The following is a 27956-nucleotide window of genomic DNA, read 5'->3' on the forward strand; positions in this document are numbered from 1 at the left end:
GGTGTTGGCAGCGGTGCAACCGGGGAATGACTGGGGGCTGGTGGGTGCTGCCAGCTTGGCTTTGTGGGGCTTTGGAAAACTTTAAATAACTAGTAAAGCACATAGTAAAGCTGAGCTGATGTCCTCTAGTATACTACTGTCTCACAGTCCCCCTATAATCAGATGTCTGCACTCCTGAGTGCACTTTCCAAGCAGGAAGTAGCGAGTACAAACTCTTTGTAGCTGGTATTGAGAAACACCCAAGGAAGAGCAACTGCAGAGCGATGGGTGAGGTTGTCAGATAAAAATAAATCCAAGAAGCGCTGCAGCACGGGGACCATATATAAGAATTAAAAGGCGAAATAATTTTACATCTTTTTAAAATAAAAATGATGCTTTTAATCAATTAGTTATTCATTTTCAATTTTAATTAATTAACAACACGTTTAACCAATTTCTTAACCTTTTATTTACCATTTCGGGTTATATAGAAAATTAAAATGGTTAAAATGGATGATATTAGGATTGTATGAATCTTGGAAAATAAAGGGCTAATGGTGTATTTAGTTATTTTATTTTGGCACTCTTGGGGGTCCGTACTCTTCAGCGTAACACTGTTTTCATCTTTATTTAAAAAACAAATTACATCTGAAAGCACCTTGCGTCCTGACGTCAGCGGTTCGCCACGGCGACACGGTGTGTCGTAGTGAGAGATGACGTGATCAGGAAAAAAAGCTGTCCGTTACCGGGAGGAAGAGGGCAAGCGTCCTGCTCAGGACAGGTAAAGATGACGGGATGATTTACTTAAGAGCGGGAGAAAGAATAGCGATTACTGTTCAGTGATCAGTGACTGAAGCCATGAGCAGTTTGTTATCGATGATAAGAGAGACGGCGCGAAGGAGCATCATTAGTACTTCATCACACTGCAGCTCAGGGTGTGTGTTTGTTTCCTGCTGCAGGACCACAAAGACTCAAACACGCCGGGACAGTCTCGTCCACCGGAAAAACCGCCGTAGGATATAAAAAATCTTTTTATATGAAATTACACCAGTAATTGATCCAGAATGAATGTGATATATTAAACAAACCCGGTTTAGGCTCTGTGTCTGTGGGTCCTTGGATGCTGGCAGCAGATTCGATGAATCAGCTGATATTGTGAAAATCTGTCACTTTATTAGGTACACCGGTCTGTGTAAACTATTCGAATTTAGTGCAACAGCTCTGCTATAAAGGTGACCTCTAATGAACCCAGTAAACTAAATGATGTATTTATTTGCGAGGTCATGGTTAATGACTGTGTTGGACTGAAGTGCTTTTAAAAAAAAATTCTCTTCTCTTTGTGTCAGGGACCAACGTCAATATTAAAGACAGCTGTCACCATACAATAGCTGCTACACCCCCAACTCTGCAATTTAGATAAGGTGTGCAGGTATGCATTATAAAGTAAATCATTATACTCGAGACTGTTTAGTTTTTCTAATGTGTCATGGGGAATGAGCCTTGCTCATTAGCTTCAGAAACTATTTTATTTATTAACTAATGTTACTTAGTTATGGCTGTAAAGTTTTATCATGATATTCAGGTAAATTTGATGTAATGATATTTTTGATAATATAGAAAAAGAAAAACTGAAACATGTCTTATCAGTGAGTGCAGGCAGCAGGATCAGTGCAAACAAAAAGAAGGGCATTTTCTGTCTTTTCCAATAAGTTCACTGATGACAGACTACCTAACTCGATGAGTAAATTTGTCAGGATGCAGGTGCAATAAAGCGCAGGTCAAATGTAAGCACTAAAATATCCCAGGTGCTGGAAAATTTAAGTAAAAATGTACCATAACTATTTTAACACATTAACAATACATAAAGTAACTTAACTCTTCAGAAACTGAAGAATATTTTCTACCTGAGATGTTGCATCTAGGTTTATTTTCTTTTTAAACGGTTACTTTAAAACCACCTTTCCCACCATGTTACCTTGTTCTTGCATAGTATTTTTAGACCAACCCCTTTTTTTTGGTGGGTGGCTGTCATGTACTGACCCTGATCGCTGGTTGCTTCAGTCTCCATGCCAAAGTACCCTTGGGCACAATACTGAACCTTAAGGTGCTCTCTTATGTAGACGAAGTATAGAGAAAAGTGCAGAAAAGCTTTGTATGAAAAACATTACTAACATGACCTTTTTACCTTGAGACCTGCTGCTCTTGGTCTCAGACATGTTTGGGCTTATGTCATTGTTGTGGGCAATGTTTTGCATAACTAATGCAAAACTAACAAGCACCTCTGATTGTAAGGCGATAGGAGGCAACCTCTCAGCTGCAGCCTGACTGACAGACTGCACTCACTCTCAGAGAGACTGTTGAAGGTTTGGAAACAACTGCTATGTAATTTGTAAATGCAGACAGATTTCCAACATGTTTTCATTAGACCGAATGAGTCTTTGTCATTTAGCACAACTCGAATCGAGTCAACTCAAATCAATTTACTGACCTTCCAACTAGTAGATGACTCACTATCATCTAATCCACAGCCTCCCAAAGATCCCTGAGGTAGTTAAACAACTCCTTAGTGGCAGTGCCTGTGGTTGGATGAGATTTCGTCCTGAGTTTTTCAAAGGTGGCCTCAGGATCTCATCTCTGTTTTTTGCCAATGATGTGGTTTTGTTGGCTTCATCAAGCAATAACCTCCAGCTTGCACTTGGGTCATTTGCATCTAAATTAGAAGTGACTTGGGTGATTATTAGGGAGAAGTCTTTGGCAAGGTTTCTCAGTTGGAAAAGGGTAGAGAAGTTTGGCTACGAGTGTGGGGAGATTTGAGTGGCAGATGACAGAAGACTGACGCGCAGTGGTGCAGACTCTGTATCTGTTTGTTGTGGTGAAGAGCAAGCTAGGTACAAAAGTGAGACTGTCAATTTACCCGTTGATTTACATTCTTACTCTCAACAAGCTCTGTGTAGTAATCGAAATAATGAGAAGGGCTGAAAGAGTGCCTGGGCTCAGGATTAGAGGTAACGTGAGGAGCTTGGTCATTTGGGAGCTGCTTCCCAGATAAACAGCAGAAAGCGAATATGTGAACATATTAAATGACGAGTACTTGGAGCTAGCTTTATATACTCACTCAATGTTCAGACTGTCCTTATGCATGTGTGGTAATATTCACAAATGATCCAAAGTAGTTGGTGCATCATTGCACAAACTGATGCATTTCTGTCTAGCTTCAGAAATGTTTATCATTGTATTTAATTAATACTCACGTTTTAATACATGCTACTGCTCATTTCTCATGGACTTGCACACACTTTGATGTATTCTTGCACCTGCCACTGATCACAACATTTCTAACGTCCAAGTATTTGCACATCATCGGGGGCCAAATGTTTTGACCATGGGACAAAGTTAGTTTTTCATGTAATTACATTCAAATATTATTTTCTACATTTGTGTGATATAGTGAAGAGGATCCACAAGGACTTCACAAGATGCAAAAACAGACATTTTGTTTAGAAACTGATTCCATGAGCCAAATTTAATATCAAAACATTGAAATAGAAACTAAAAAAAGGCACTTATGAAATAAGAGGCCAAAAGGGCAGGAGCTTGAGCGGTGCCTGGAGTGTATTTGTGCGCTCCCAGTGCAGAATACAGAGTACCTACAGGAAACATGATGTGTGTAATTTCTGTTATCGTACTGAAGAACAACTTGACCCTGAACAGTTCAGTAATAACCTCAATCCAGTCTGAACTAATTCTGGTTTAGTTTGGTTCAAGTTATTATTAAGTTTGAATATTGATTTAGGACACAGTTTCATGCACTCTGTGCAAGCCAGTTAACACAGTAATTTTATGGACTCTATGGATGTGATAAAAGCAATGAATAAAAAAAAACAACAACATCATCGCCATTGTCTGTCAGACTCCAAACCACTTTACATCAGCTTGTATTTTAGCCTTAATCCCTCCCTCCGCTCCCTCATGTTGCCATGGCAAACCATCACCTGACAGCTGGATGGGGGTCAGGCTGTTCAGTTTGATGAGACAGAATAATCGGGTATTATTCAATCAAATTCAAACTTTGTGTTTGAATCAGGTTTACTTGTTTCTCTTGTGACTGTAAATAAAATATCTTTGGTGAAAACACTGACTGGTTATCCTACATCACCAATATTTGAACTTGTGACGTTTTGATGCTTTATTGTTAAAGTGTGAAAATACTGCTAAATGCAGTGTGTCACATACACAGCTTATCATTTACCTTTTAAAAAAAAAAATTGAGCCAGCAGTTATTTGGTCCTTTTCTACTCCTTTCAACCACATTATAATGTTTATTACTACTATATCTGAACCCAGCGTTTATGTGACATTCAGACAGTGTTTTCTCGTGCTTTAACACCACAAAACTCTATGGTAACCATGTTATTAATATATGGCAGGTGACTCACCATGACGACAGAGCTAGGTGAAGCCCAGCCCACAGAGGCGGAGTCTTTCCCTGAAGCTGCCAACCACTCCACACCGAAACAGGTAAAAACACAAAGGATAGAAGGATCAGTAAACATCATGAGATCAATACTGCTGTGACATCACTTCCTGCTTCCTTAGGGTGAGAAGGGTGGGGTGTCCCAAGCTCAGGGCTCCTTGGCAGAGGACTCAGCCAGTAACCTGTCGTCAAGCAGCTGGATTGCTCGCTCTCCTGCTAGAAACCCACTGAGCTTTAGAACAATGCAGGCCAGAGTGACCCTGCTAGATGGCTCCATGTTCACCTGCACCGTGGAGGTGAGATGGCTTGTTCGTGTAAAGGGGCATGGAGATGAGGAAAGAGTGAAGACAGATGGAGTACCGATAAAAGATATAAATCACAACAGAAATAACAATCAGGAGGGAGAGAGCCCAAAATGACAAACAGTAAAATCACTGAGCTATTTCTGTCTGTGCTTAGAAACGAGCTCGAGGTCTGCAGCTGTTTGAGAAGGTTTGTGAACACATAAACCTGCTAGAGAGAGACTACTTCGCTTTGTCCTTCAGAGATGCTGACAATAACAAGGTACCTGTCCACCCGTCCATCTGTTTACTGTCTTCCACCTGTCTTTCTAACCTCTGACCTTTTCATTGCAGAACTGGTTGGATCCAGGAAAGGAGATGAAGAAGCAGGTCAGAGGTCAGTATGGTCCCACAGCAAGTTGGGCAGGTTAACCCTGTGTGTTATACAACTCATCGCTGTGTGTCTCACAGGTGTTCCCTGGAACTTCTCTTTTAATGTGAAGTTTTACCCTCCTGATCCTGCACAGCTGTCTGAGGACATCACCAGGTAGGCTCACACACCTGTCAATCAAAGCTTTATAGTGCATGTCTCACTTGTTTCCATGTATGATGACGCTGATAATTTTTTCTGCCTTCAGGTACTTCCTGTGTCTCCAGCTCAGACAGGATATAGTTTCTGGTCGTCTTCCTTGTTCGTTTGCAACTCACACCATCCTCGGCTCCTACACAGTCCAATCAGAGCTTGGAGACTATGATCCCGGTACTCACTCTGCCCTATTATACTACTGTGACCTCTCTGTCCACATTTCTCTCTCACTCTGACCGCTCGTGCGTCTGTTTACATATTTCAGATGACTGTGGTGCAGACTACATCAGTGAATTGTGCTTTGCTCCGAATCAAACTAAAGAAATGGAAGAGAAGATCACAGAGCTGCACAAAACCTACAGGTTGTTCACCGCACATATTTTTTTCTAAACGGTGTCAATATTCAGAGCAGCAAAATTTTTAAGTGTATGACTGTGTTTTTAGAGGAATGACTCCAGCTGAAGCAGAGATGCATTTCCTGGAAAATGTAAAGAAACTTTCCATGTATGGAGTCGACCTCCATCATGCAAAGGTAAAGACACTGTTGACAGTAAGCCCTGTTATTTAAAAAATGGCAACAACTTAGTTTCTACCCTAAATCATCACAATAGTGATCGGTAATCTATACCAAACCTGCATGTTTCCACCTGCACACAGATAAAATTGAGGCATTTTAAATACTTAGCAATATTGCAAGTCATAGATAATTCAGGCAGCTACCAGTTATTTAGTGTGACAAGGACTAGCTATGCATTATGAAGCATTTACAAATGAAATGGAACGACTCCAGCAGTTCATAAATACACAGGTGTCAACATTATATTCTTAATAGATGTTGTAGTGATACAGCAATTCATGATTCGTTCAGGTCTTTAGAAAGCATTTTCTTAAAGGGTGAGGCTGTCACGAGGGCGGCCCGACGTCCTCTAGTCCTCACTGCCCGGTACCATGGAGACTGGCATTTCCCACAGAATACCAGAACTGGCAGGGCCACCGCTGGTATTAGCTTTTCACAGATGAGAGCTGGTTCATCCTGAGCTTATGTGACAGAATTTGATTTTCCTGGTGTCTTTGAATTCAGGCCTCTGCAGGCTGATCCTTTCATTCCCAACACATTACCCAGGCCTTATCAGTAACTGACAACCAGCATGCTTTATTTTTTATATTGAGATTTGATATGTTTTCAAAGTGGTTATTTAATGTTTTAAGCAGTGTAAAATCAGCTGATTCCCAGGTCAGGTGCAAAGCACTTATTGATTTCACTGAACAAAACATGTATATGTGAAAGAAAATGACAGATTTAACTACTGGTAGCCAAGCTAGGATCCAGAGGCTTCGACCGTTAATTTTAACTGATGTCAGTTGTCAGACTCGACTAGATTGAAGCGCTGTTCGTCTTCTTTATCCTGACCCCACGATTATTAAATGTGCTCAGACTGTGTTCGTCCTTGAATGAACATATGAAAGCACACAGTGTGTTTTGGTTTCTGGACCCAACAATCTGATCAATATGGATGGCCCAGTTCCTGTCAAGAGTCAATTACATGTGAGTGTGTTTGTATGCATGTGTGTGCATATTTGTTGACAGTAATGGTTTTTCCATCAAGGCTGTTTTCCACTGATTCACTGTGTATGAAACACACATCACAGAATGACATTTTTGAAGAATGGATGTCATTCTCTGCATTTTGTGTCATTTTGCCGTGTGTGTGCGTGTGTGTTACCATTTAGTGCAGCTACAGTTTTGGAGGATTTTGGAGATGACCTCTATGTCCAGTTGATGGAGGAATCTAACCAGTATATTGATTCAAACTGAATTCAAACAGCCAGAGCAATGACAGGAGAAAATTCCCACAGCAAGTAATATGGCTGCATCCTACAGCTAGCAGTTCAATATTCAGGCCACAGAGTAATCACTTTGCCGCACTTGTCTGGAATTATACCACGTTTATCTGCTAGTGCCATCCCTCCACATTTCTTCAGATTAACTCTCTGTTAAAAAAAAAAAAGGTCACACCACAGTGCAGGAAATGTGAGTGTACAATCCCCATGATGACATATGCTCCTCTTAGCTCTCCATTTAGCTCCAGCTTTTGTCTCCTCCATAGCTCCTTTGGGACAACAGGCCTTGCTCCAGGCAGAACAACTGTCGGCCTGTGCAGATTTTTCATCACTTTGTATGTGTAAAGGAAAAACACAAGCCAACTTCATATGAAAACAAAAAAAAAACCAGGTGCTTGAGCTGTAATATCCTCACCATGTTACCAGAAAAAAAAAAAACTTATGACATTCCCTTTCTTTCAGCAGTTTATACTTGTTGTGCTATAGAGGAAAATGCCATTAAATGTAATTAATTCCAATTATATAATGACTATGTTTTCATCTTATTGTTACTTTTTGTCACCCCAATTTTCTCGTTTTTGCCTTTGTTTTTTTATGCCACCTTTACCATGATTCATCCTATTTCCCACGGAGTTTGTGCTTTGCTGAGGCAAAGCTCAAATCCTGCAATCACAGAATTGTTGATCATGGTTTCCAGGATTTATTATAAGACACGAGCATGTGCACTTATCTTGGATGATTGAATCCATCTCGACTTACTTAGTTCTCCTGAGTCATTCATACATCAATCCATTTTCATAGTTGCTTATCTATTTCAGGATTGCAGAGGGGCTGGGACCTATTCCACTCAATGGGTGTCCAGCCAATCTTAATGCAAGAACAACAGGCCTTTTTCCCCCTTGACTTTACCACTTTACCATTTACATTATTTTATTTTATTTTTTACATGTTTCTTTGATATAATGGAGAACGATAGCAAGGATCTCATATGTTGCAAACACTTATAGGAAAATAAATAAAAATTTAGTAGCCAATGACTGCTAAACACTGACACTGCCTAATATTGCATAGAAGTAAAGGCAGAGCATCTGAACAAGAGCACACTTCTGAAGCTGAGGGTGGAGAATTAGTGGATTCAAATATGAAGATGAGGCAAAAAACTGAAAAATGACTGGACATACTGGCCAAGGTCTATGGCTCAAATGTATCTGTGTACACAAACATTCAAAGAATCTTCTCAGAGAGTTTTAGTCTATACATTTCTAAAAAAAACTTAAGAAAACTCTCCCAGTAACTCTACTTGAGGCGACTCTTGTTGTGATTTGGCGCTATATAAATAAAATTGAATTGAATTGAATTGAATTGTGGAAGGGCCTTTAGGCTTAGTACGTTGTTTGGTAAGTTAAGTAAGAAATTGTGTGACTGGTTGTTAATAAAATCGTGTTGCAGACTGGATGTGAATTTGCACAGAAGTCCATGCACATGCTGATAATTCATTTTACCTTTTTGCTGTATTCAGTTATTAACCATTTGACAAACAGAGAGAACCACTTTTTTCTCCAGCAAGGCTGCAACGTCTGTGAATTCTCTTTTGTAAATTTATAACGTGTAAAATGAAATGACGTGCTTCACAAAATCAGAATTTTGCGGGCTGTAAGAGACAAAGTCGTCACTCCCGCGCTGTTGTATTTTTCCAGTTGTTAAATATCATTGAAGTCATTACTTAAATCTTTGCTGCCGTGGTGTTATTATGCTCCGTAGGAGATAGGTGCACCTGTCTAAGATATCCTGTTTGATGGAAACATGCTATAAGTGGCGCATGTACATGTGATCAGTGAGCAGCTTCATTTAAACAAAGAGCACCACAAAGATGAAGAAACTTGCTTGCACTGAATGACAGTAAGCTAAACACTGATGGTTAGCGCTTGCAGGGACGGTAGCATTACCCTTTAATGTTTTTATGTACAATGGTGTTGTAATGGTATAAAACTGGTATAACTTTAGACCAGCTGTTCTGTTGTTGCTCGGTTTTTTGGTTTGTTTGTTTTTTTATTTGTTTGTCATCTGTCTGTCTGTCTGAATGGAGTAGATGATAGGAAGCGGCTTTGTTTGCCTGTCTTCAGCTAAGTCAGAGGTAAGACTCTTTCCTGTGTGTAGGCGTGTTTATATGTGGTTGTATTTTAAATGTGTATGTGTGTGTTAATCCAAACATTTCCATCTGGATGTTACTGTTTTTGTGTAGAGTTAGTTATTCATAAACAGCTCCTGACTTCACAGTAAGCCTTAAATCCACCCCCATGCTCCCATTTTAAGCATCAAGTAGTGCTGATTAAAAGACGCAACTGAGAAAACTGAGGCTGCTTGTCTAATGTAACACTTGATATTCTGATTCTCTCAGAGCTGTAATCACAGTTTAAATCTCTCATGTGTCCAGATAGAACTGCAGTCTAAAGAAGTTTTGAGCGATATAGTTTCAACAGAAACTGAGAACCGCAGATTTCAACAGCTCAACTCAGATTCAGACCTGCACCGAAAAGGAAAATAACAGCGGCTTCATAAGAACCTCTAAAAACATTGAAAAAACCAAATAAGCAAATTTTCTAAGCTTTGTTTTTTTTTTTTTTTAATCAAACTGGTGATGCTGCATCTTCATGTAATACAGACTGCTGGAATTGACTTAGAAAGATGTTTAGCTACTGCTTCAAATAGCTTCCCAAATAAGCACGATTCATTTCTCCCAAAAGTGTTATTTCAATCCCAATTTAAGTGCCCGAAAATATTTTAAAACCCTTTCTTGGTTTTAGGAGCCATCTACAATGATAAACATGACTGGAGAGTTCTGTGTTAGTTTGGGTGTTTTTGTGTATTTGTGCAGGACTCAGAGGGTGTGGCCATTATGCTGGGTGTGTGCAATAGTGGTCTGCTGGTCTACAGAGATAGACTGAGGATCAACAGGTTCTCGTGGCCAAAGATCCTGAAGATTTCGTACAAAAGAAACAACTTCTACATCAAGATCCGACCAGGAGAGGTAAGAACACACATTGATGACTGGCCACAAGGTGGCTTTATTTCACTCACTGTTAAACAGAGTATTATGATACATCTATGTTGATATATCTATGTTACACTGACCCTTATGCTATACTTCAGCAGCGTAATGTTTCTGTAATGTTACTTAGTCCCTGCAAAATGCTCAAGCATAGTTTGACCACTGAATGAGAAGCCATTTCATATCCAGGTGTAGACTGTTTCCTCATTATTTTACAACAGTTTTCTAAAATAAATGGTCTTGAGTTGATAGCATTTGGTTACGTCTCATAATTAGCAAAAAACATAAACATAATAATTTGAGTGTTTTGAAAGGCGCTTTCAAATAAAACTTATTATTATTATTAATGAGCAAAAAACATAATTTTCAAAGATTGAAAAAATTCAGGGAGTGGCAAAATAAACATGCTGCGTATTCCTGCTTAAAAAGAATTAGGTCATTCATAAACTTCTCTAGTGCTGTGTCTGTATTACAGTGGACTCTAAATCCTGAGTGAAACTGTTTGCACAGTGCGCAATGTGGGAGTCACTTTTAACCTGGTTACAAATAAACAAGTGTGGCTGAGCTGCTCATCCTATTGCTAAGCACAGACACACTTCAAAGAAAACTTGTTTACATTGCTTGTATCAGCTTATTGGTTTGTCACCATAGGTGAACACTGGAACGTAGATCAACCAGTAAATCAAAAGTTTTGATTTAACCTCCTAAGACCTGAACTTTTCCACAGCATGCATTTTTAATTTCTCTTTGATATTTGGGCATATTGAGGCCCGATGAATGCAAAAACAAAGAATTACCAGCTTTTTTTTTTTTTTACCTTATTTTTGTTTTTAAGAAAAATAAGAGCCACATATGAGGATATTCGTTTAAAATTTTGATAGAACAGTAGCAGTATAATGTCCTCGTAAAAGGATATCAGGCCCTTGCAGAGCAAAATTGAGTATTTTGGTCTAAATAACCCAAAATGTGATGTCCACATATGTGGACGCCAGGTCACACACCACAACAGCAGATTAGAGTGTTCACATTACTGCAGATCCTTCTGTCTGTCAATACCGCCCTCCACTCTTCCCACCTCACAAAAAAAAAGAGCTGAAAATGATAAAACTCTTCCACTCACTCCAAACCCAGAGTGGGCGTGGAACCGTTTTCTATCTGAGGACCAGGGCCTTAATCTTGGATGTTTCTCACCAGTGTGGTTTATATTCAGATACACACCACTTCACTGCTAATTGAAGTTCATCATATGAAGACTAGACCACAGACCATGGTTAAGACCATCCTCTGCTGCTTGGCTGGACACAGAAATTCTTTCCATAAAAATTACAAAGAGAATCTTTGACAAAGAGCAGCTCTGGCAGAGTCCATCAGCCACTGCTGAACTCCCGTGCACACTTGAGTAAGGTCAAGAGCTGGTCCACACCCATTGCTCTTAATCACTACAACTGATGGACGGACACTCCTCCCTGAGACCCTGGCACAGATTATTCCAGGGAGACTAAGACGTATGATCCCCTGAAATTTGGAACACATTCTCTGGGCCTCTTTCCTGAAAAGAGGAACCCCGCCTCCAGTCTCCCCGTCCAGAGTTACTGCTCCAGACCTGCAAGAATGTTGTAGAGGCTTGTAAACCAGAAACACCCCACCTTATTCAGACATCACATTCAAAATGTGTCTGAATTTAGTTTAGTGATATTGGTATAGGATGTGCGAGAGTGACACCTACTGATGGGTTTATTTTAAAGCTAAGATGTTGATAAATAATCTGTCTCTCCCCGTCTTCAGTTCGAGCAGTTTGAGTCCACCATTGGTTTTAAGCTGTTCAACCATAGAGCTGCTAAGAGACTCTGGAAGGTGTGTGTGGAACATCACTCCTTTTTCAGGTCAGTCAAGATCATGTCACAACGTGTGGTTTGTTTCAGAAATCATGCGATCAGTTTTGTGACAGCCATCTTTTGTCTCCTTACTTCTCTCTGGTCTGCCCTCCACCCTGTCTGTGTGCTTGTTTTTCAAATTCTCCTCATCTCATCTCCCCTTGCTCATCTCCATCTTATTCTCTTCCCTGTGTGTCTCTCCTCTCTCAGGCTATTATCACCAGAAGAAACTCCTAAGAAGTTCCTGACTCTGGGTTCAAAGTTTCGTTACAGCGGTCGGACTCAGATTCAGAGTCGCAGAGCCAGTGCTCAGATATCCAGACCAGCACCGCATTTCCCACGATGTATCAGCAAGAGGAGCATGTTGAGCCGCAGTTTAGATGGAGGTACTCGTGAATTCTGCATCAGTTATGTTTCCCAGAGTGCTAACAGGGTTAATATGGGTTATTAGTATTGCGCATTGTAAACAGTTTGCAATGAGAGAACTGGTCACTATAGCTCTAGCTGTATCATACTGGTCCAAGTAGTAATACTAGTGGCAATAGTGCATCCAACTGTACCAAGTTTGGAAGTCAAATTTTTCCTTGTATTTACTGGAATATTCCGAGTACTAGACCTGTACTACAAAGGAGGAATGGGGAATTTGAACTATGAGTTTGTTTTTCTTTCCAAGGCCAACTAGGTCAGTCCATATTTTTTAATGTTGTACCAACATTGTCCATTTATATGAATGTGGTACTCGCTGTTTTATAAGTATTAATTGTAATCTTGGTTACTGGATTTTTGTGAAGCCACATAACAAAAACATATGGATATGTTTTTGTGTTAGCTAGCTCAGCAAAGTCAAAATGACTTGAGCAGTATTATCAAAGTTCTGTGTGGAGTAGTATGCACTGTGCTGACAGCTGGTTAAGTAACTGAACCAAGGTTTGTGTCTATGTTTTCTATGTGTGTATGCTCCATGTCATTCTTTCTTTCCAATTGTCGCACAAATGCAGTGAGCCACAGTCAAATTTCACCATGTGAACACATCCTTTGCTCAATCCAGTAGCAAACTGCTCATGACCAGCACAAGTCATTTGGAATAATGGGTTTCATTGTTGCATTGTATTGTGAGTTTGTCTTCTCTCTACCATAAACTCTGTTTTATGCTTACTACCTATACTTTTCCCCCCTCTTAACTTTCCCCTTACCTCACAACTGTTTGTGACAAATGGCTGCCCTTCCTGGTTCGGACAGTTAAAAGGGAGTTCGTCCTCCACACTGTCACCAAGTACTTGCTCACATAGGATTGTCTGTTCTTTGGAGTTTTCTCTCCAGTATTGTGGGACATTGAGTCAACAGCTGCTGTGAATTGGCGCTCTTTCAATCAGACTGAAATGAATTATATGAAGAAGACTGTTAGGTACTGGCTCTATGCCTACTGCATAATTTTAAGTGTAATTTGTATGTACAGTCCAGGAGAAAATCTTTTTTGCTTTTTTTGGTTTAAATGGGGGTATATTATTGTATTTATATCCTGTTTTTGTTTCCTATATACTCCCAACAACAACGAAAAAAGAGCCATTATAAACCTGCATAAAGATAAACTTGTTCAGCATAGGTTACTCTACAGTTCTAGCCAGGTTGAAAACAAGCAACCATCCTGATGCTAAGAACTCTGACTCTAGGTTTAGCATACCTCACTAACCCATTAGCCTTATGTTTAGGTTCAGCACTGACTGATTAGTTCATTCTTCCTCAGTATTTGACCAGTTTGTGATTGGTTCTCAGCTTCACAGACTGGACCTACCTCCTCTCCGATTGTCTCTCAAGCCATCACAGCTTCCCCAAAAGTCAATGGTGGCACTCACACAGGTAGTGCTCAATACTGCAGTTGCACTGCTACTGGCTGCTGTGGTACTGCTCTGTGACTGGGCTCCGATCGCTTTATTCAGCTTGTTCAGGAATGCCGTGTACTTGGTTACTCTGCTTCACTCCGATACACCTGATAACAGCTGTACATTTCTGTTCATTCTGCTCACATGCCCTCAGACTTGCATCCTGTTTTCAGCAGAATGCAAGACTATTACATGTTTGTCACATGTAAGGTTAAACAACCACATCGCTCAAATAAACCTGTTGCCAATATTTTGATGTCCAGATAATTATCTGACAGAATTTATCAGTCTCAGTGCACGGTTATGTTGACACTAGTTATTAGCCCCATTAACCACACAGCTAACAGAGCTCAATGAGCCATGATATTCAAAATAATATGCGGTCATGGCTTGGTGGTGGTTCTGAATGCTGATTGGCCCAGGCTACTGTGCATGCACCCTGAGCTGTTAATTGGCTGAGTGTGCCATTACTCTGACAGAGAAGTCGTGATGCTTTGCTGCTGATGAGAACAAACACAGCTTGAATGAGCATCATAGTGGTTGTTGTCTTTACTGTTGTACCTGTTGATGTTATTGTGATGACATTAGGGCTGGTGCACTTCTGTGTGTGTATATAGATATGGGTTCTGGGCTGTATGGAGCATCTAAAGCCATCGCCATCAGTGACCTCATCACAACAGTAACACCTGAGAAGAGAATGGAAGAGAGCAGTGAAGTTCAAGGTAAGAAACAATGTCTGTGGTTGATCTTGAACCAGATACTTAATCTGTCAAATTATCTAAGACCTTGCCCAAACTTCTCTTTTTTTCCTATGTCACCCTAGTTGAGGAGGTGCAGGAAGTGGAGAATGTGAATGAAATGGAGCAAGAGGAGGAGGAAGAGGAAGAGGAAAACAAAGAAACAGAGATTTCACAGCAGAGTACTCTCACTCCTCAGAAAATAGACACCAAAGTAATTGTCTCACCTGTCAACCCAATCTGACCAGTTTTCTATTGCTGTGTGAAAAACTAGATTTTGGGCCCCATGTTTGATGTTGTGCTGTGTGGCAGGTAGGGTGTAGGACCCACCTACACCCCGATCCACCTTAAACACAGCTTTAATCCTGGGAAAACAAATTCTTCATGGGAAATAATCTTTACAAAATAAACCAAAACCTTCAAACACTAAACTGGGGACAGGAACTTAGAAACTGGGAAACAAACAGAAACACGAAACAATAATGTGAGTGCAACGCAACACAGGGCTTAAATACAGCTGGGAGAAATCAAACTTAACGAGGCAAGGGAAGCAAAACTAGACACACTGACATGAGACACGGACTTTCAAAGTAAAACAGGAAACACAACAGGCACAGACACTGAACAAAACCTACACTAAACTCTTAACCAGAATTAAACTGAAATATAGGATACAGAATAGTAGCAAAATCCAAGAAACTAAAAATGCTGGGTCAAAATCATCCAGAACCATGAAACCATGAAGGCCCACAAACATTTAAAATGGTGTGTTAACCCCATACAGGTGCCATCCTTCTCATTAAATCAAGTTTGTGTTACTCCCAGCAGCTGGTAAAATCAGAAAAATACATATAATACAAACGTAATAATAATCTGACATTCCTACTGAAGTTCTCTATGTGCTCAACTTTATATTTAGTTTTTACAAAAGTAGATGTTTTTACCATTTGAATCCTCGGTTAAAGAGCAGCTTGCAGGCAAAAGATTCTCTTTATTTGCATATAATATTTGTTAGGAATCAGTTTGGAAGTGAACACATGCATTTTACATGGTTTGCAAGAGAGTTATTTGGTGGTTTGTGCAGGGGAAGAAAGGACTTTCTTTCAGTCATGAAAGAAATACATGCGCGGTTAATTTAAGTTCCTGGATGTAAGAAGCCTTGATTAGAATTTAGAAGCCAGAACTGTATGATACTAATAGCTGGTGTAGTTCTTTCACTAGTGTCATGGGTGGGTGAGAGACACAGTTTAACAAAAACCCATTTCCTATTGCTGATATCGACCTCATCAGCTACTCTCTCTCCTGTTGCAGTCAAGCTGATTTTAGAGGTGGACAGAAACTCTGCTACAAAAACAACTTTAAAAGGATTATTTCAATATGTGCATTTTTGCCTCATTGCTTAATTTTCCCTCTGAGGTCCCAAACCTGCAAGTTGCTCTTTGAAACTATTTCAGATCCTACCACACTTCATTTCACAGCAGAAGGCGAACTAACTGGTTTTGATCTGGAGGTTATATTTGCACTGATAATTCAACTTAAACGTTTTTGGGGTTTTTTGCTTACTTACTTTTTCTTGTTCAGACTGAGCTAACTGATACTGCTGTGGACGAAGACCTGACAGCTACTGAGGTACACATCTGTGATCGTATGGTTAATAATTCCATTGTGGAAAGACTTGTTAACATAACCTGTCTCTCTGCCTACCTATCTATCTGACAGTCTGACCAAGATGAAGATTTGAAAACTCAGGTAACACCTGAACTATTTTTTCTTCACATGTGTTGATCCCTCTTCTGTCCTCACTGATGTCTTCTGTCTCATCTTACACCCCCCCCCCCCCCCCTCTCTGCCCTGTCTTTAGGGTAGTCCTGAGGAGATGCAGAAACCTCAGAGCACCATCAGCGCCCTCAGACGCTCCTTTTTAGAGGGAGGAGAAGGAGAAGGAGGAGGAATGACAGAGTGGGAGAAGCGTCTGGCCTCGTCACCTCTCCGAAGGGTCGATGACTCCCCAATGATTGAACCTCTGGAGCCCGATGAGGTGAGACAGTCATGGATGGGTTATCTTGTGGCATTGGGTTCACAGACACCTGCAGTTGGTAAATGTTGTTTCAGTGCTGTGACTTGGAATTTTTTCCATTAATTGTGATGTAGTACATTGCCACAGTTTGTGGGTTGAATATTTACAATACACATCTTTGAAGTTAAACTGTTTTTTTTTTCAGGTACCTTTTTTTTGGTAATGTGTGTGTAAAGCTGTGCTCACTTGCATAAAAGTGTTGCACTACAGGAGCCGGTGCCATTATCCCAATTTGCTGTTAGCATGTTGATAAGAAAACGAATCCCAATCTTATCTTTCAGATGTCGGGGTTGCAGACATTTAGACTGTCTCAATAGTTTTGAAAATTCTTCATGGGCCCAAGTTAACCAGCCCCGAGGAAAACCCCCAATAGCAGGAGGTGAAAATAGATCTACAGGTCACATGTCTATGTGCTTGTTGTTACCTCCTGTTGACAGTTATAAACGGGAAATATTGATCTGTATCTCAAAGCTGATTAATTTATGACCCTTACGATCAGTAGAAACTTCCTAGAAGTTTAGTTGCTCTTCAGCTCAACAACAGTAGAATTTAAGCTGAAACTGGTGGAACTTGAATAAAACCTCAATGTAATATCAAATAAACTTTGAATAAGCCTTGGTGAGAAAGATGGCGTTCAGTATCTTGCCCGTCAACATTCACACAGGCAGACAGAGCTGATCTGCATCTGTCTGGCTTCACCGCTGCTACTTTGAGTCATGAAACTGGGCCTTCCCACTGGATTTGTGTATTGTGTTACAGCCCAACCAGTTTCACTATAGTTTCAGAGAATGAAATTCTACTGTTTTATTAGTCTGTAATTTAGCACTAGTTAGCCAGTAGCACTCATGCCATTTACAGTATGTATGAAGCTTGTATTGTTTATATTATTTGTTTATAACACTACATCTAACCACTACATCCTCTCAACAAAACATAGTAACTTCTAGCAACAATCAAACAAAGGAAAAACAAAGAAATATGGCAGCAACCAAATCAGGTGTTATGCTTTAAAGTCCAAAATGACTGGATTATTGCTGTCATGATGGCTATATCTTTCTTTTGCGCTCAGGAAACTGGTCTCGTATGTCACATGATTTCTTGCTGAGTCTGTGCTTATTTAATATTGCTTACCTGTGCGCTCCAGGAGGGCGGGTTCATGACAAACCAAGCTCCTCCTCGGCCATTCAAAAAGAAGAGCTACACAGTGGGGCAGACTTACTGCACAGTCTCTGGCAGGGTTTTTACCATGACGATCATGGATGACAGCTCTGATGCTACCATGACAACAGCAAGTGTCAAACCCTGCCAACAAGTTCAACACATTTCACAGCTCACTGCTGACGATGACATCACAGAGGGACCGCTGATTGCCATCCCTGAGGTAAAGACTCCGACTTCACCTTCGGACCTGCCAGCTGTTGACAACAGACAAATGATTAGTGTGGCTGAAGGTCTCGACTTCTGTGGGGCCAGAGTCTCTGTGAAGTCCTTCCCTGCCACCCCTACATCCTCACTGGACAAGCTAAGCCCCATCTCTGGCAGGAAATCACCTTTCATGGCAGCAGTGGTATGCTGATTGGTTGGTTGGTGGTCAGCATGAAAACAAGCATGAAAACAACAACCTGGCAGCAAAATGTTAACCTCTGCAGCACTGACACAGGAAGCGTGGCTTAACACTGGCTCGTCTGAGCTAGTTCAAACTGAATGTCTTGAGCTCCAAAAGACTGTAGATATCTGAGGGACCAGAGTATCAGGAGACCAGGATCTCCACCTGGTGAACTAGGTCTCCTGGTGGTCTGAAAAGGAGATGCTGCAGAAAAGTTGATTTTCCATCAGAAAAAATTGATTACAGGATTTTAATCACAATTGATGCTGGATTAGATCATAATGGATGTTCTGCTCTGTTGTGACTGGTTGTTTTGCATCTTTTGTGGCATTAGCTGATTTCCACGTAATGTGTGTCTTAGACGGTCTTGTTGCTGACAGGTAGTTTTAAAAAACCAAAAGTTTTTCTTATTTAAAGATTACATGATTCCAGCAGGTTCATCTACCCATCTAAAAGAAATGTGCGACGATGTCCTGATGCTGACAAATCTTCTAAATTATAAAACTTAAATGGAAAAGTGTGACTTGTTGATATTACTGTTTTTATAGTGCTTTCATCCTATTTCATTGTCTGCCATAGATGGTCAGTGAGTATGTAGCAATCAATCACAACAGAGCTTATCCAATCTAGTGGTGCTGGTCCTTCTCTGTTTTTGATTGGGTTTCCTTCTTCTCCAGGAAGCGGCACCTGTGAGCTGCAGTGTTCAGTTTAAACTCTGCCCAGCTTCTTGCTTCACCTCCTCCCAGAAACCATTTTGTGTCTTCTCCTTTGATCAAAATGGAAAACAGGAAGCTGATCTTTCAAGTTGTTTTCTTCTGTTTGTTGTTGTTTATTTATCCTTCGTGAGCTTGGGGGTGTGGCTTAACTCCATTTTACTGCTATTTTTCACTTCTGTTTTGGTTGGTTACTTTGACTTTGTAATGCTTTTTTACTTTGTTGGAAGCTGCTGCCTTTTTATTAACATTCCTGTCCATGCGAGGTGTAAGCAAAGAGACAGCAAGTCACAAATCCACCACAATGAGAGATTTCATAATAAGTTGTCTCAGTACTTCATGAGGCCTGTACCACAAAGCAGGATTAGAAGTTTAGCAAGGTAAATGCAAGTTTAACCTTGTCACCAAAGTGGCTCAGTTCCACTGGTGTTGCCATGGCACACTTTGATAAGAGAACCACTACTGATCAATTAATTCAGTTGGAACAAAAAAAGTATCCAACCCTGAGCCAAAGACACTTTTCTCTTAGAGCAAATTGGACTTATTCTTAAGCAAACTTAGGGATTCTGAAGTTACCCGTAATCCTTTTATTTAAAAGTCAAAACTAATTGTTAATCCTGTAACGTTGTTGTTTAAGAAGCCTCATGAGGAGTGCTTAGAACTGAGGGGAGATGATGAAGACTGGAAGAGAAAGAACTAGTTAGGTGGGGATTGTCTTGTTTTTGTTTCATTGTTTATTAATGTAAATAATGATTGGACTGGTTGTTATGCAGCTCTTTTCTACTCTACCTGAGCACTCAAAGCACTTTGTACAACATCCCTCATTCACCCATTCACAACAGCATTTGTTTTTATGTATAAGTTCTAACATTTACATTTACCAATTCACACTTTAATGGATGAATAAGAGCAACTTGGTGTTAATAACTTACCCAAGGATATTTGCCACCAGCTTTTCAATTAATAGATGGCTTGCTCTACACCACCCCAGTGTCTAGTTGACATTACAGTTTACTATATTGTGAACTTTCCCAAAGGGGTGGCTGTAGCTCAGGTGGTAGAGCAGGTAATCTACTGATCGGAAGGTTGGTGGTTCGATTCCTGGCTTCCCCTAGTGTGCATGCCAAAATCCTTGGGGAAAATACTAACCCCAAATTGCTCTCCGATGCATCCATCGGAGTGTGAGTGTGTGTGAATGTTACTTAGAAAGCACCTAGAAAAAATGTGCTTGTGTAAAGCGCTTTGAGTGCTCAGAAGAGTAGAAAAGCACTATATAAGAACCAGTCTATTTACCAAATGAGCATCATTAAGAAATATAGATCTTCAGGACAAACTCTGTTTCATGTTCTTTTAAAGGAAATTTAATATTTTCTATAAGCCTTAATATAGCAACCACAAGTAAGCCAGTCTGTCAGTTTTCTTGCTGAAGCTTTTTGAATCAACTGAAGACTTTTTAAGGATGTTTTAAGAAATCCTGTTAATAATCAATTACAGTAGTCTAGCCTAAAAGACTGCCTAACATCACTCTGACACAGGATGTTTCTAATTTCAGAGATATTGACTACAGTATGCTCTAATCGCTGTAATGATATATTATGGTCTGCAGTATCAAATGCTGCACTGAGGTCTAGCAGGACAAGCACAGAGATGACTCCACTGTCAGAGGCCATAAGAAGATCATTTTAACCTTCACTAAAGCTGTTTCTGTGCTGTGATGAGCTCTGAAACTGTAACTCTTCAAATAAAATTCCTCTGCATATGAGTTAGCTGTTTTACATGAGTTAAGGCTAAAGGAATACTTGGCTCAGCAGAGTTCTGACATTGTGTCAGCCTGGCTTCTAAAAGGGATTTCCAAAAGATTTAGGAATGTGTTTATGGGAATTTCTCACCATTATTCCAAAAGTGCATTTGTGAGGTCAGACACTGATGCTGGATGAGAAAGACTGTCTTGTAGTCTCCACTTTAATTCATGTTGTTCTGTCGTGTTGAGCTCAGGACTTTGTGCAGGCCGTTCAAGTCCCTCCACACCAAAATCACTCATCCATGGCTCTGTGAACCTTGCATTGTTTACTGGTTGTTACGGCCCTAGCAGGGCCTCCTCCTGAAGGTGCCTGTGTGGGCGTGTCTCCACCACACAAACAGTCACATACAAGCGGCCCTATACCACAACAAGTTACTTTAATCCAAAAAGTTCAGTAAATCAAGCATACTAGTGACCAACCACAAAATGGAGAGCTATGGCCACACAATGATCACATCAAGGGTGATCATTGTGTGGCCAATCACACAATCATGCTGGAACAAGCCATCCAAAAACTGTTCCCATAAAGGTGGGAACATGAAATTGTCCAAAATGTCTGAAGAGTTACTTAAGAAGAGGGGTCGAGCCCAACACCTGAAAAACAACCCCACACCATAAACGCATCTGCCAAACGCCAAACTCAGACTCATCAGTTGAAATTGTCAGATGGAGAAGTGTGATTTGTAACTCCAGAGACCATGCACTTTACACCACTCCATCTGGTACTCTAGAGAGTCCATTAAGCTCTCTATGAACTGTTCTTGAGCTAATCTGAAGGCCACATAAAGTTTGGAAGTCTGTACTAGTTGTCTCTGCAGAGAGTTGGCGACCTCTGTGCACTATGAGAATCTCTGATTTTGCTTTAAAACAGAGTTGCTGTCATTGCCAGCTGCTTCCACCTTGTTATAATACCACTAACAGTGGTATTATAATTAACAAAGACATACTTGTACATTCTTACCCAAAGCTCCTCCATCAAGGTCCTCTCCTCCGGATGCATTTTGGAAACTGAGGCAGGAAGACAAGGAGGCTTTAGATAGGAAAATATCAACATAATTCAAGGCTATTTTAAATAAGCCCACCATGGCTCCACAGTGTCCCCTGCATGGCTGGAGTTTTATTTTGAGACTTTTAATTACAAGTTTCTTCTTTGTTTTCACTGTAACTGTTGTTTTTTGTGTGTTTGATATGTGCAGCCTAAACCTACATTTGATGATATGTCTCCTGAGCTGACAGCTCTGCTGAAATCAGCCAGAGAGCAACAAACCTTCAGAGAACACGACCTGCTCAAGGTGCCTTTTTCACTAGCTGTCTTCCTTGTTGTCCAGTTGTATTTTTGTCTGGCTCTTTAACTCCTCTTTCAGGTATTTTATTGCCTGCCTTCTGTGAGTTAATAAGTCTCTTTTCTCTGTGGATTTAATCTCAGTGTTCTTATGTATGAGAACCAGCACTGCATCTTGTCAAACCTACAATCAGTTCTCCTCACTGCAGCTTCTCTCAGCCAGTAAAAGAAATCCAGCATCCCATCTCAATGCTTTACAGTTTCAAAAGCTAGTCTCAGTCTCCAGGTTTGTGCATTCTGAGCAACAAATCATCTCAGCTTCTCAAGAACCCTCCATTGCCACAATTATTGGTCCGAGTTCTAACACTAAGGACATAAGCAGAGCATGGGTTCTCCTTGTCCCTTCACCAAAAGTACTGATCTGATTCATGTCCTCCAGGCTGTTATGACATCCCTGCAAGACATCCACACTCCCCTGCATCCTCTAGCAAGATCATAAAGAACAACCCTGATACCGATCTGCTCCATGACCCTGTAGCAGCTGCTTCACCCATCATACTCACCTCAGTGGTTTCTGGTTATTCTAAGCTGTCCTTTCATTTTCAAGGCTACATATTCACAAAAATATTATAAGTAAAATAAATTAATTTAAAATCCTCAGATCCTGAAGTGCACAGTTTAACTAGTTCGAGCTTAACACATAACTAGCACTGATTAAGAGTCTAATTATAAAGAATTCAAGAATACATTTTTCATCTCAGTGTTCACGTTCCAGCAAATGAATTAAAAGATCACCTGTTTGTAGCTCTTTTGATACGTGGACTATGACAAAGGTTTGTTGTTATTAGACCATGCATGACTTATTTTTATGTAAGAATTGTAATTGTGCTGTTAAAGACCATAAAATGGTCTCACAGCTCTGGGAAAGAAATACGTAAATTGAGGTGACAAGGTCACCAGGATTTGAACTGGTCTAAGATTTCTAGTGCATGTACCTGAAAGAACCTTCACCATGAGGTCGAGGTCACTAAAATTCAAATTCATCTGAGACTTTTAGAAGATGGACCTATGTTGTAAATTTCAAAATCCTACATCGCCTCATTCTCTGATCTCACTTTCACAAACTTGTGTTTCCACACTGCAAACAACAACCCTGTTTAACAGGTCATCTTTTCCAGCTTGCCCATATTCAGATTTTTACTGCATCACACTTTAGTGTACAGTCCATCTCACTGATAAAATTAGCTGGCAGTGGCGCGTGGTTGTTCAAAACTAATATCAGAGGCACATAATTTAAATGTAAGCAAGTAAAGTCATGTGTGTCACTTACTCAGTCGAGGCTCCTCAGTACCCAATCTGCTGGTCACAGTTTCATTTGAAAAAGGTTTATGCACAGATTTAAAGTTCTGGTCCTTGCTGTTTTATAGCTGGTGAAATTCTACACACATATAGTGCTGTGGACATGTTTTGAGGGGTACTGGGGTAACTGGCAGGCAGTTGTTTACCAAACCTTCATCGTAGGCTTTCTGTTCTATTTCCTGGCCTTCAACAGCTTTCCGTCCTTTCTACACCATACTCCTTTCAGTTAGTTATGTCGATACTCTTTTCATATATTATGCCATAGCTAACCTGTTATGTCCATGTCATGCCATCTCCAGCACCACCAGCATTTGGACTCTGGTGGGGTCATTTCCATTTCCTACTCTATGAATAATCACCAAATATTGCTTAACCTCTGTATTTCGAGAAGGTCAGTTCAATTCAATTCACAAAGAACTGCCATTTACATCAGTCCTTCAAATCGGTTTGCAGCAGAATGACACACATGTGCAGCACTCTCATCAAGGAGACATCACTTGTTAAAATAATCACCTAATGTTCTGTGATTTCACTTCGTTTTTCAGACTTCAGAGAAGGTGGAGACAATAATGCTGGTGACAGAGCCACATGACGAGGACGAGGCAATGGTGGACCAGCAAAAGGTAGCAAAAGAAAGTCATGTGGGCATGCCCTTTAGTAATCTACCAGCCAACCCAGCAGGTGTTGACGATAGCACACAGCAATGGGCCTGTGACAGTTTTAATGATGGTCGGGCTAATAGTCCAACAAGTGATGATGATGATGATGATGATGATGATGATGATGATATTAGCTACGAGCCCAGCAGCCAGGCTAGCGATGACAATGCTAGTGAGATTAGTGAGGATGCCGTCAGTGTGCTGGTACAGGCAGCAGTGGAGGAGGCCATCGAAGCTGCAGTCAGAGAGACTCAGGCCCCCAACGCTAATGACACTAATCAGGATAACATTAACAACAAGATAGCAGTTAGCTTTTGTGAACAGGAGCAAGCTAGCTCTGTCCTGGACTCTCAAACACCTGGGACTCTGCATTACACTGACAACGAAGACTCAGACGACTCACAGGAAGATGAAGGAGGGTGGCAGTTTGAAGAAAACTCCCCTCCGCCCTCTTTACTCCATCCCACATCCAGGCACTTGGCCCATCAGATGCAACCATCTGCCCACAGGGATGACGATGAGTTCAAACCACTACAGGAGGTAACACCTGAGACACTTGCCCAAATGGCATCTGCGACTCCTATACTAGTTACCCTTGCCCCATTTCACCACCCTGAAACTGCACCTACCCCACCTGACCCAGTGACCTTTGGCCCATTTCTTCCTTAAAATCTAATCTACCCTCTGTTCACATGAATACATCGAAATATTATGTCAGTCAGACGAGAGTTTGATATATTTTCAAACTCTAGGCCGACTTTCCCGTTTTCCTAATTTTGCTTAAAACATAGATTGTATATCAGATGGGCATAGCTTCTGAGTCTTGAAAGGGAAGTCAATATGGAGACCAAGCAACATCTCATTCGACTGCAAAAGGTTTATGAGTGGTTTTAAAGAGGTTTGTGGGAAAACCTCCCTCGGCTCTCTTGCTTCTTAATGTTAGTAATTTTATTTATTCCTGGTGACTTTATGGGCTCAGTGGCTAGTTTGTGAAGACAAAATTCATTAATTTGTAAACTAGAGTATGACCATTGGCTAAGAACTAGACCCCCTTTTAGCTCAGCATTACCTGTTTCAGAATATTAAGATGATAAAGGCAAGAACACTCAGTTTGAGACCTCAGGATGTCTTAACCAGTGCTGGTGCTGGCTGTAAAGGGTTCAATTTTGCCTCTTTTAAGAGGCAACATTGATTAGGAAGATAAACACTCTGGGAATGAGGAAGACTAAGTGTTTAGTTTAAGAGGTCAGTTTGTACTATTTAATTAGGTGAAAAGAATTCAGAGGATTACTTTGAAGTGATGTAAAAGTTTACTGCGTAGTTTAATCAATCAAAAGATGTGTAGTTAATGAGTAGTACCAGAAATAGATGGATACATAAATATTTTTCCCCAGACTGACATCCTGTGTTTTATCCTCAACATTTATTTTTCATCAGTACAAAAATGTGCTGGTATTTGGTTATTACTCTTCCTCATTGGCTGATGTTCATACTTGTTTCAGAGCCAAGTAGAATCTGATACTCCTGCTGGTCTGCTGCTGAGCTCACACAGCTACACTACCGAGACCTCCAACACCACTACCACCACTCACATCACCAAGGTAACACAGGACCAAGGTACCACCATAATACGCAAGATTTACATTACTGCCATGGCAATACCACCACACACCCATCAACAAAATGACATGATAACTATGGGAGCACTACTGCTACTACATGAGCCCCACACGTGTCACCATGGTAAAACCATAACCTAAGAAATCCCACTGCAAACCATGGTAATATTGTCATGGCTGAAAAGGTTTGTTGAAACTATTAAGGGTTTACAAACAGCATTAAAAAGCTGAGAAAAGGCATAGAAGACATATATGAAAGATAAAGACGCTTGACTGAATTCGGATGTTTCTCCCTTTTCTTCTTCAGATGGCAAAAGGGGGGATTTCTGAAACCAGAATAGAAAAGAGGATTGTGATTTCTGGAGATACAGAAGTTGACCACAACCAGGTAGCTTGAATGTTGTTGTTTCTGTAATGGTCTGTTCAAGGGATGAGGACAGAAGGGTTGTTAAAAAGTTTAAAAAAACGGCAAGCTTCATTCACAGAGCATTTTATTTTATGCACTTTAAGCAATTAACCACAACATTTGCAACCAATTTGGAATCACCTAACATGCATGTCTTACACTGAACAAAAATATAAACGCAACACTTTTGTTTTTGCTCCGATTTTTCACGAGCTGAACTTAAAGATCTGAAACATTTTCTACATACACAAAGGACCCATTACTATCAAATATTGTTCACAAATCTGTCTAAATCTGTGGTAGTGAGAACTTCTCGTTTGCCGAGATAATCCATCCCACCTCACAGGTGTGGCATGTCAAGGTGCTGATTAGACAGCATGAATATCGTGTGCCTTAGACCAGCGGTCCCCAACCCCCGGGCCTCGGACTGGTACCGGGCCGCGAGAGTTGAGGCTCAGGTGTGAAATGTATAGTTTTCAGGGTTTTTATCGGTTTTCAGCGTGATTTTGTTATCGTTTTTATCGTTTACTCTATTTTCCTTGGTCTTTTCACGTGTGTTATGAATAAATTTTCTTTTTTCTGGTACCGGTACTAGTTTTATTTTGTTGTATTTATCCGCGACACCTTAAAGGCCGGTCCATGAAAATATTGTCGGGCATAAACCGGTCCGTGGCGCAAAAAAGGTTGGAGACCGCTTCCTTAGACTGCCCACAATAAAAGGCCACTCTGAAATATGCAGTTTGATCACACAGCACAATGCTACAGAGCTACACTTTCCTAACATACTAAGCTATGCTAGCATGCACTTAACATCAGTCTGCTCTTTTCTTAACTAGCTTAGCATAGACATGATCAGAGTGATAATCTAAGAATAAAAATGTCTCCACACTGTAAATATCAGTCTCAGGGTCTGTTCTGAGAATAATGCCATGGAATCTTAGAACTACAGTGTGTCTCACTGCTCCTTCTGTCTCATTTTCAGGACTGAATCTGGACGCCCAAGGGGTTTAGTATAGAGTGCATTGCCAGAAACAAAACTGTTGGCTGCAGCATCCACCGAGCATGGATGAACTGAGGATTTGGACACACATTCATGCATGGACACACATATATACAGCATCGCCTGCCTATCTCACAGGGGGTGGAACCAATGGCTGAGTTAGCATTAGTTCGATAGTGTGACTAGATGAGTAGATTTAACTGAAAGTTTCACATGCAGCGCAGAGATGGGAGAGAAAGACGTGTTTCCATAGCAACAGACAACCTACACTGGACCTTCACTATGAATCAGCTTCTGAAGCATTTACTTATATAAGCCTTCCCCCACATCTCATTCCCCAACACTCTAAGGTGGGCATCTGATTGGCTAGCTGACTCAGGTGTGCTTGCTCCTCTATTGTTGGGAGACAGCAGCTTTTCAAAACATTTAGCCTGACATCTGAAAGATAGTGCTTCGAGCTTTACCTGTTGAGAAACTTGATGCGTACTATCACCAGCTGATCAAAACAGTTTCCTGTCTAACAAGAAAAAACAGCTAAAACTCTGCTTTGAATTTACCCATAATGCAATAGTAATGTGCCATTCGCTAAACCTTCCACGAAAATGACGATGAATCATTCATGTGTGTGTGTTTTTGATTTCTGTATCCATTTATTTATTAAATTACAAACTGATCACAGCCCCTGATTACCGACTACTTTCTCTGTTGCATTAGAGACTTCTGCTTCCCTGG

At 40.6% G+C, this 27956-nt stretch overlaps 1 protein-coding gene across 6 annotated transcripts; it reads left to right on the forward strand.

Annotated features, from left to right (window-relative positions):
- The first annotated feature begins 677 nt into the window (after nucleotides 1-677).
- Nucleotides 678-27910, forward strand: LOC146701179 (band 4.1-like protein 3). 6 transcript variants are annotated; one of them, XM_085467495.1, is made up of 24 exons: nucleotides 678-760; nucleotides 4407-4497; nucleotides 4576-4749; nucleotides 4913-5017; nucleotides 5089-5131; nucleotides 5206-5281; nucleotides 5373-5494; nucleotides 5586-5682; nucleotides 5765-5852; nucleotides 10038-10190; nucleotides 11997-12094; nucleotides 12296-12471; nucleotides 13859-13942; nucleotides 14583-14687; nucleotides 14789-14916; nucleotides 16284-16331; nucleotides 16422-16451; nucleotides 16564-16740; nucleotides 18110-18160; nucleotides 22096-22191; nucleotides 24086-24163; nucleotides 25702-25800; nucleotides 26126-26206; nucleotides 27207-27910. In XM_085467495.1, exons 2-24 carry the CDS (start codon nucleotides 4417-4419, stop codon nucleotides 27210-27212), a joined length of 2196 nt encoding a protein of 731 aa, XP_085323621.1. In that variant the 5' UTR covers nucleotides 678-760; nucleotides 4407-4416; the 3' UTR covers nucleotides 27213-27910. The 6 variants fall into 6 exon arrangements, with proteins under 6 accessions (XP_085323621.1, XP_085323622.1, XP_085323618.1 ...); XM_085467496.1 differs by lacking the exon at nucleotides 18110-18160; XM_085467492.1 differs by lacking the exon at nucleotides 13859-13942 and having other exon boundaries at nucleotides 17924-18346.
- Nucleotides 27911-27956: the final 46 nt, after the last annotated feature.

This window comes from Copadichromis virginalis, linkage group LG9 (assembly GCF_057382275.1).
Source record: "Copadichromis virginalis isolate Kocher_CV1m ecotype Utaka linkage group LG9, C_Virginalis_male_GT1.1, whole genome shotgun sequence".
NCBI lineage: Eukaryota > Metazoa > Chordata > Actinopteri > Cichliformes > Cichlidae > Copadichromis > Copadichromis virginalis.

What these genes read in the sequence shown, in the direction of transcription:
- LOC146701179 (XM_085467492.1), top strand. Translation starts at nt 4,417, where the DNA reads ATGACGACAGAGCTAGGTGAAGCCCAGCCCACAGAGGCGGAGTCTTTC. An exon ending in GAGATGCTGACAATAACAAG is followed by an intron (nt 5,018 to 5,088) that starts GTACCTGTCCAC and finishes TTTTCATTGCAG; the next exon opens with AACTGGTTGGATCCAGGAAA. An exon ending in CCACCACTCACATCACCAAG is followed by an intron (nt 25,801 to 26,125) that starts GTAACACAGGAC and finishes TTTCTTCTTCAG; the next exon opens with ATGGCAAAAGGGGGGATTTC.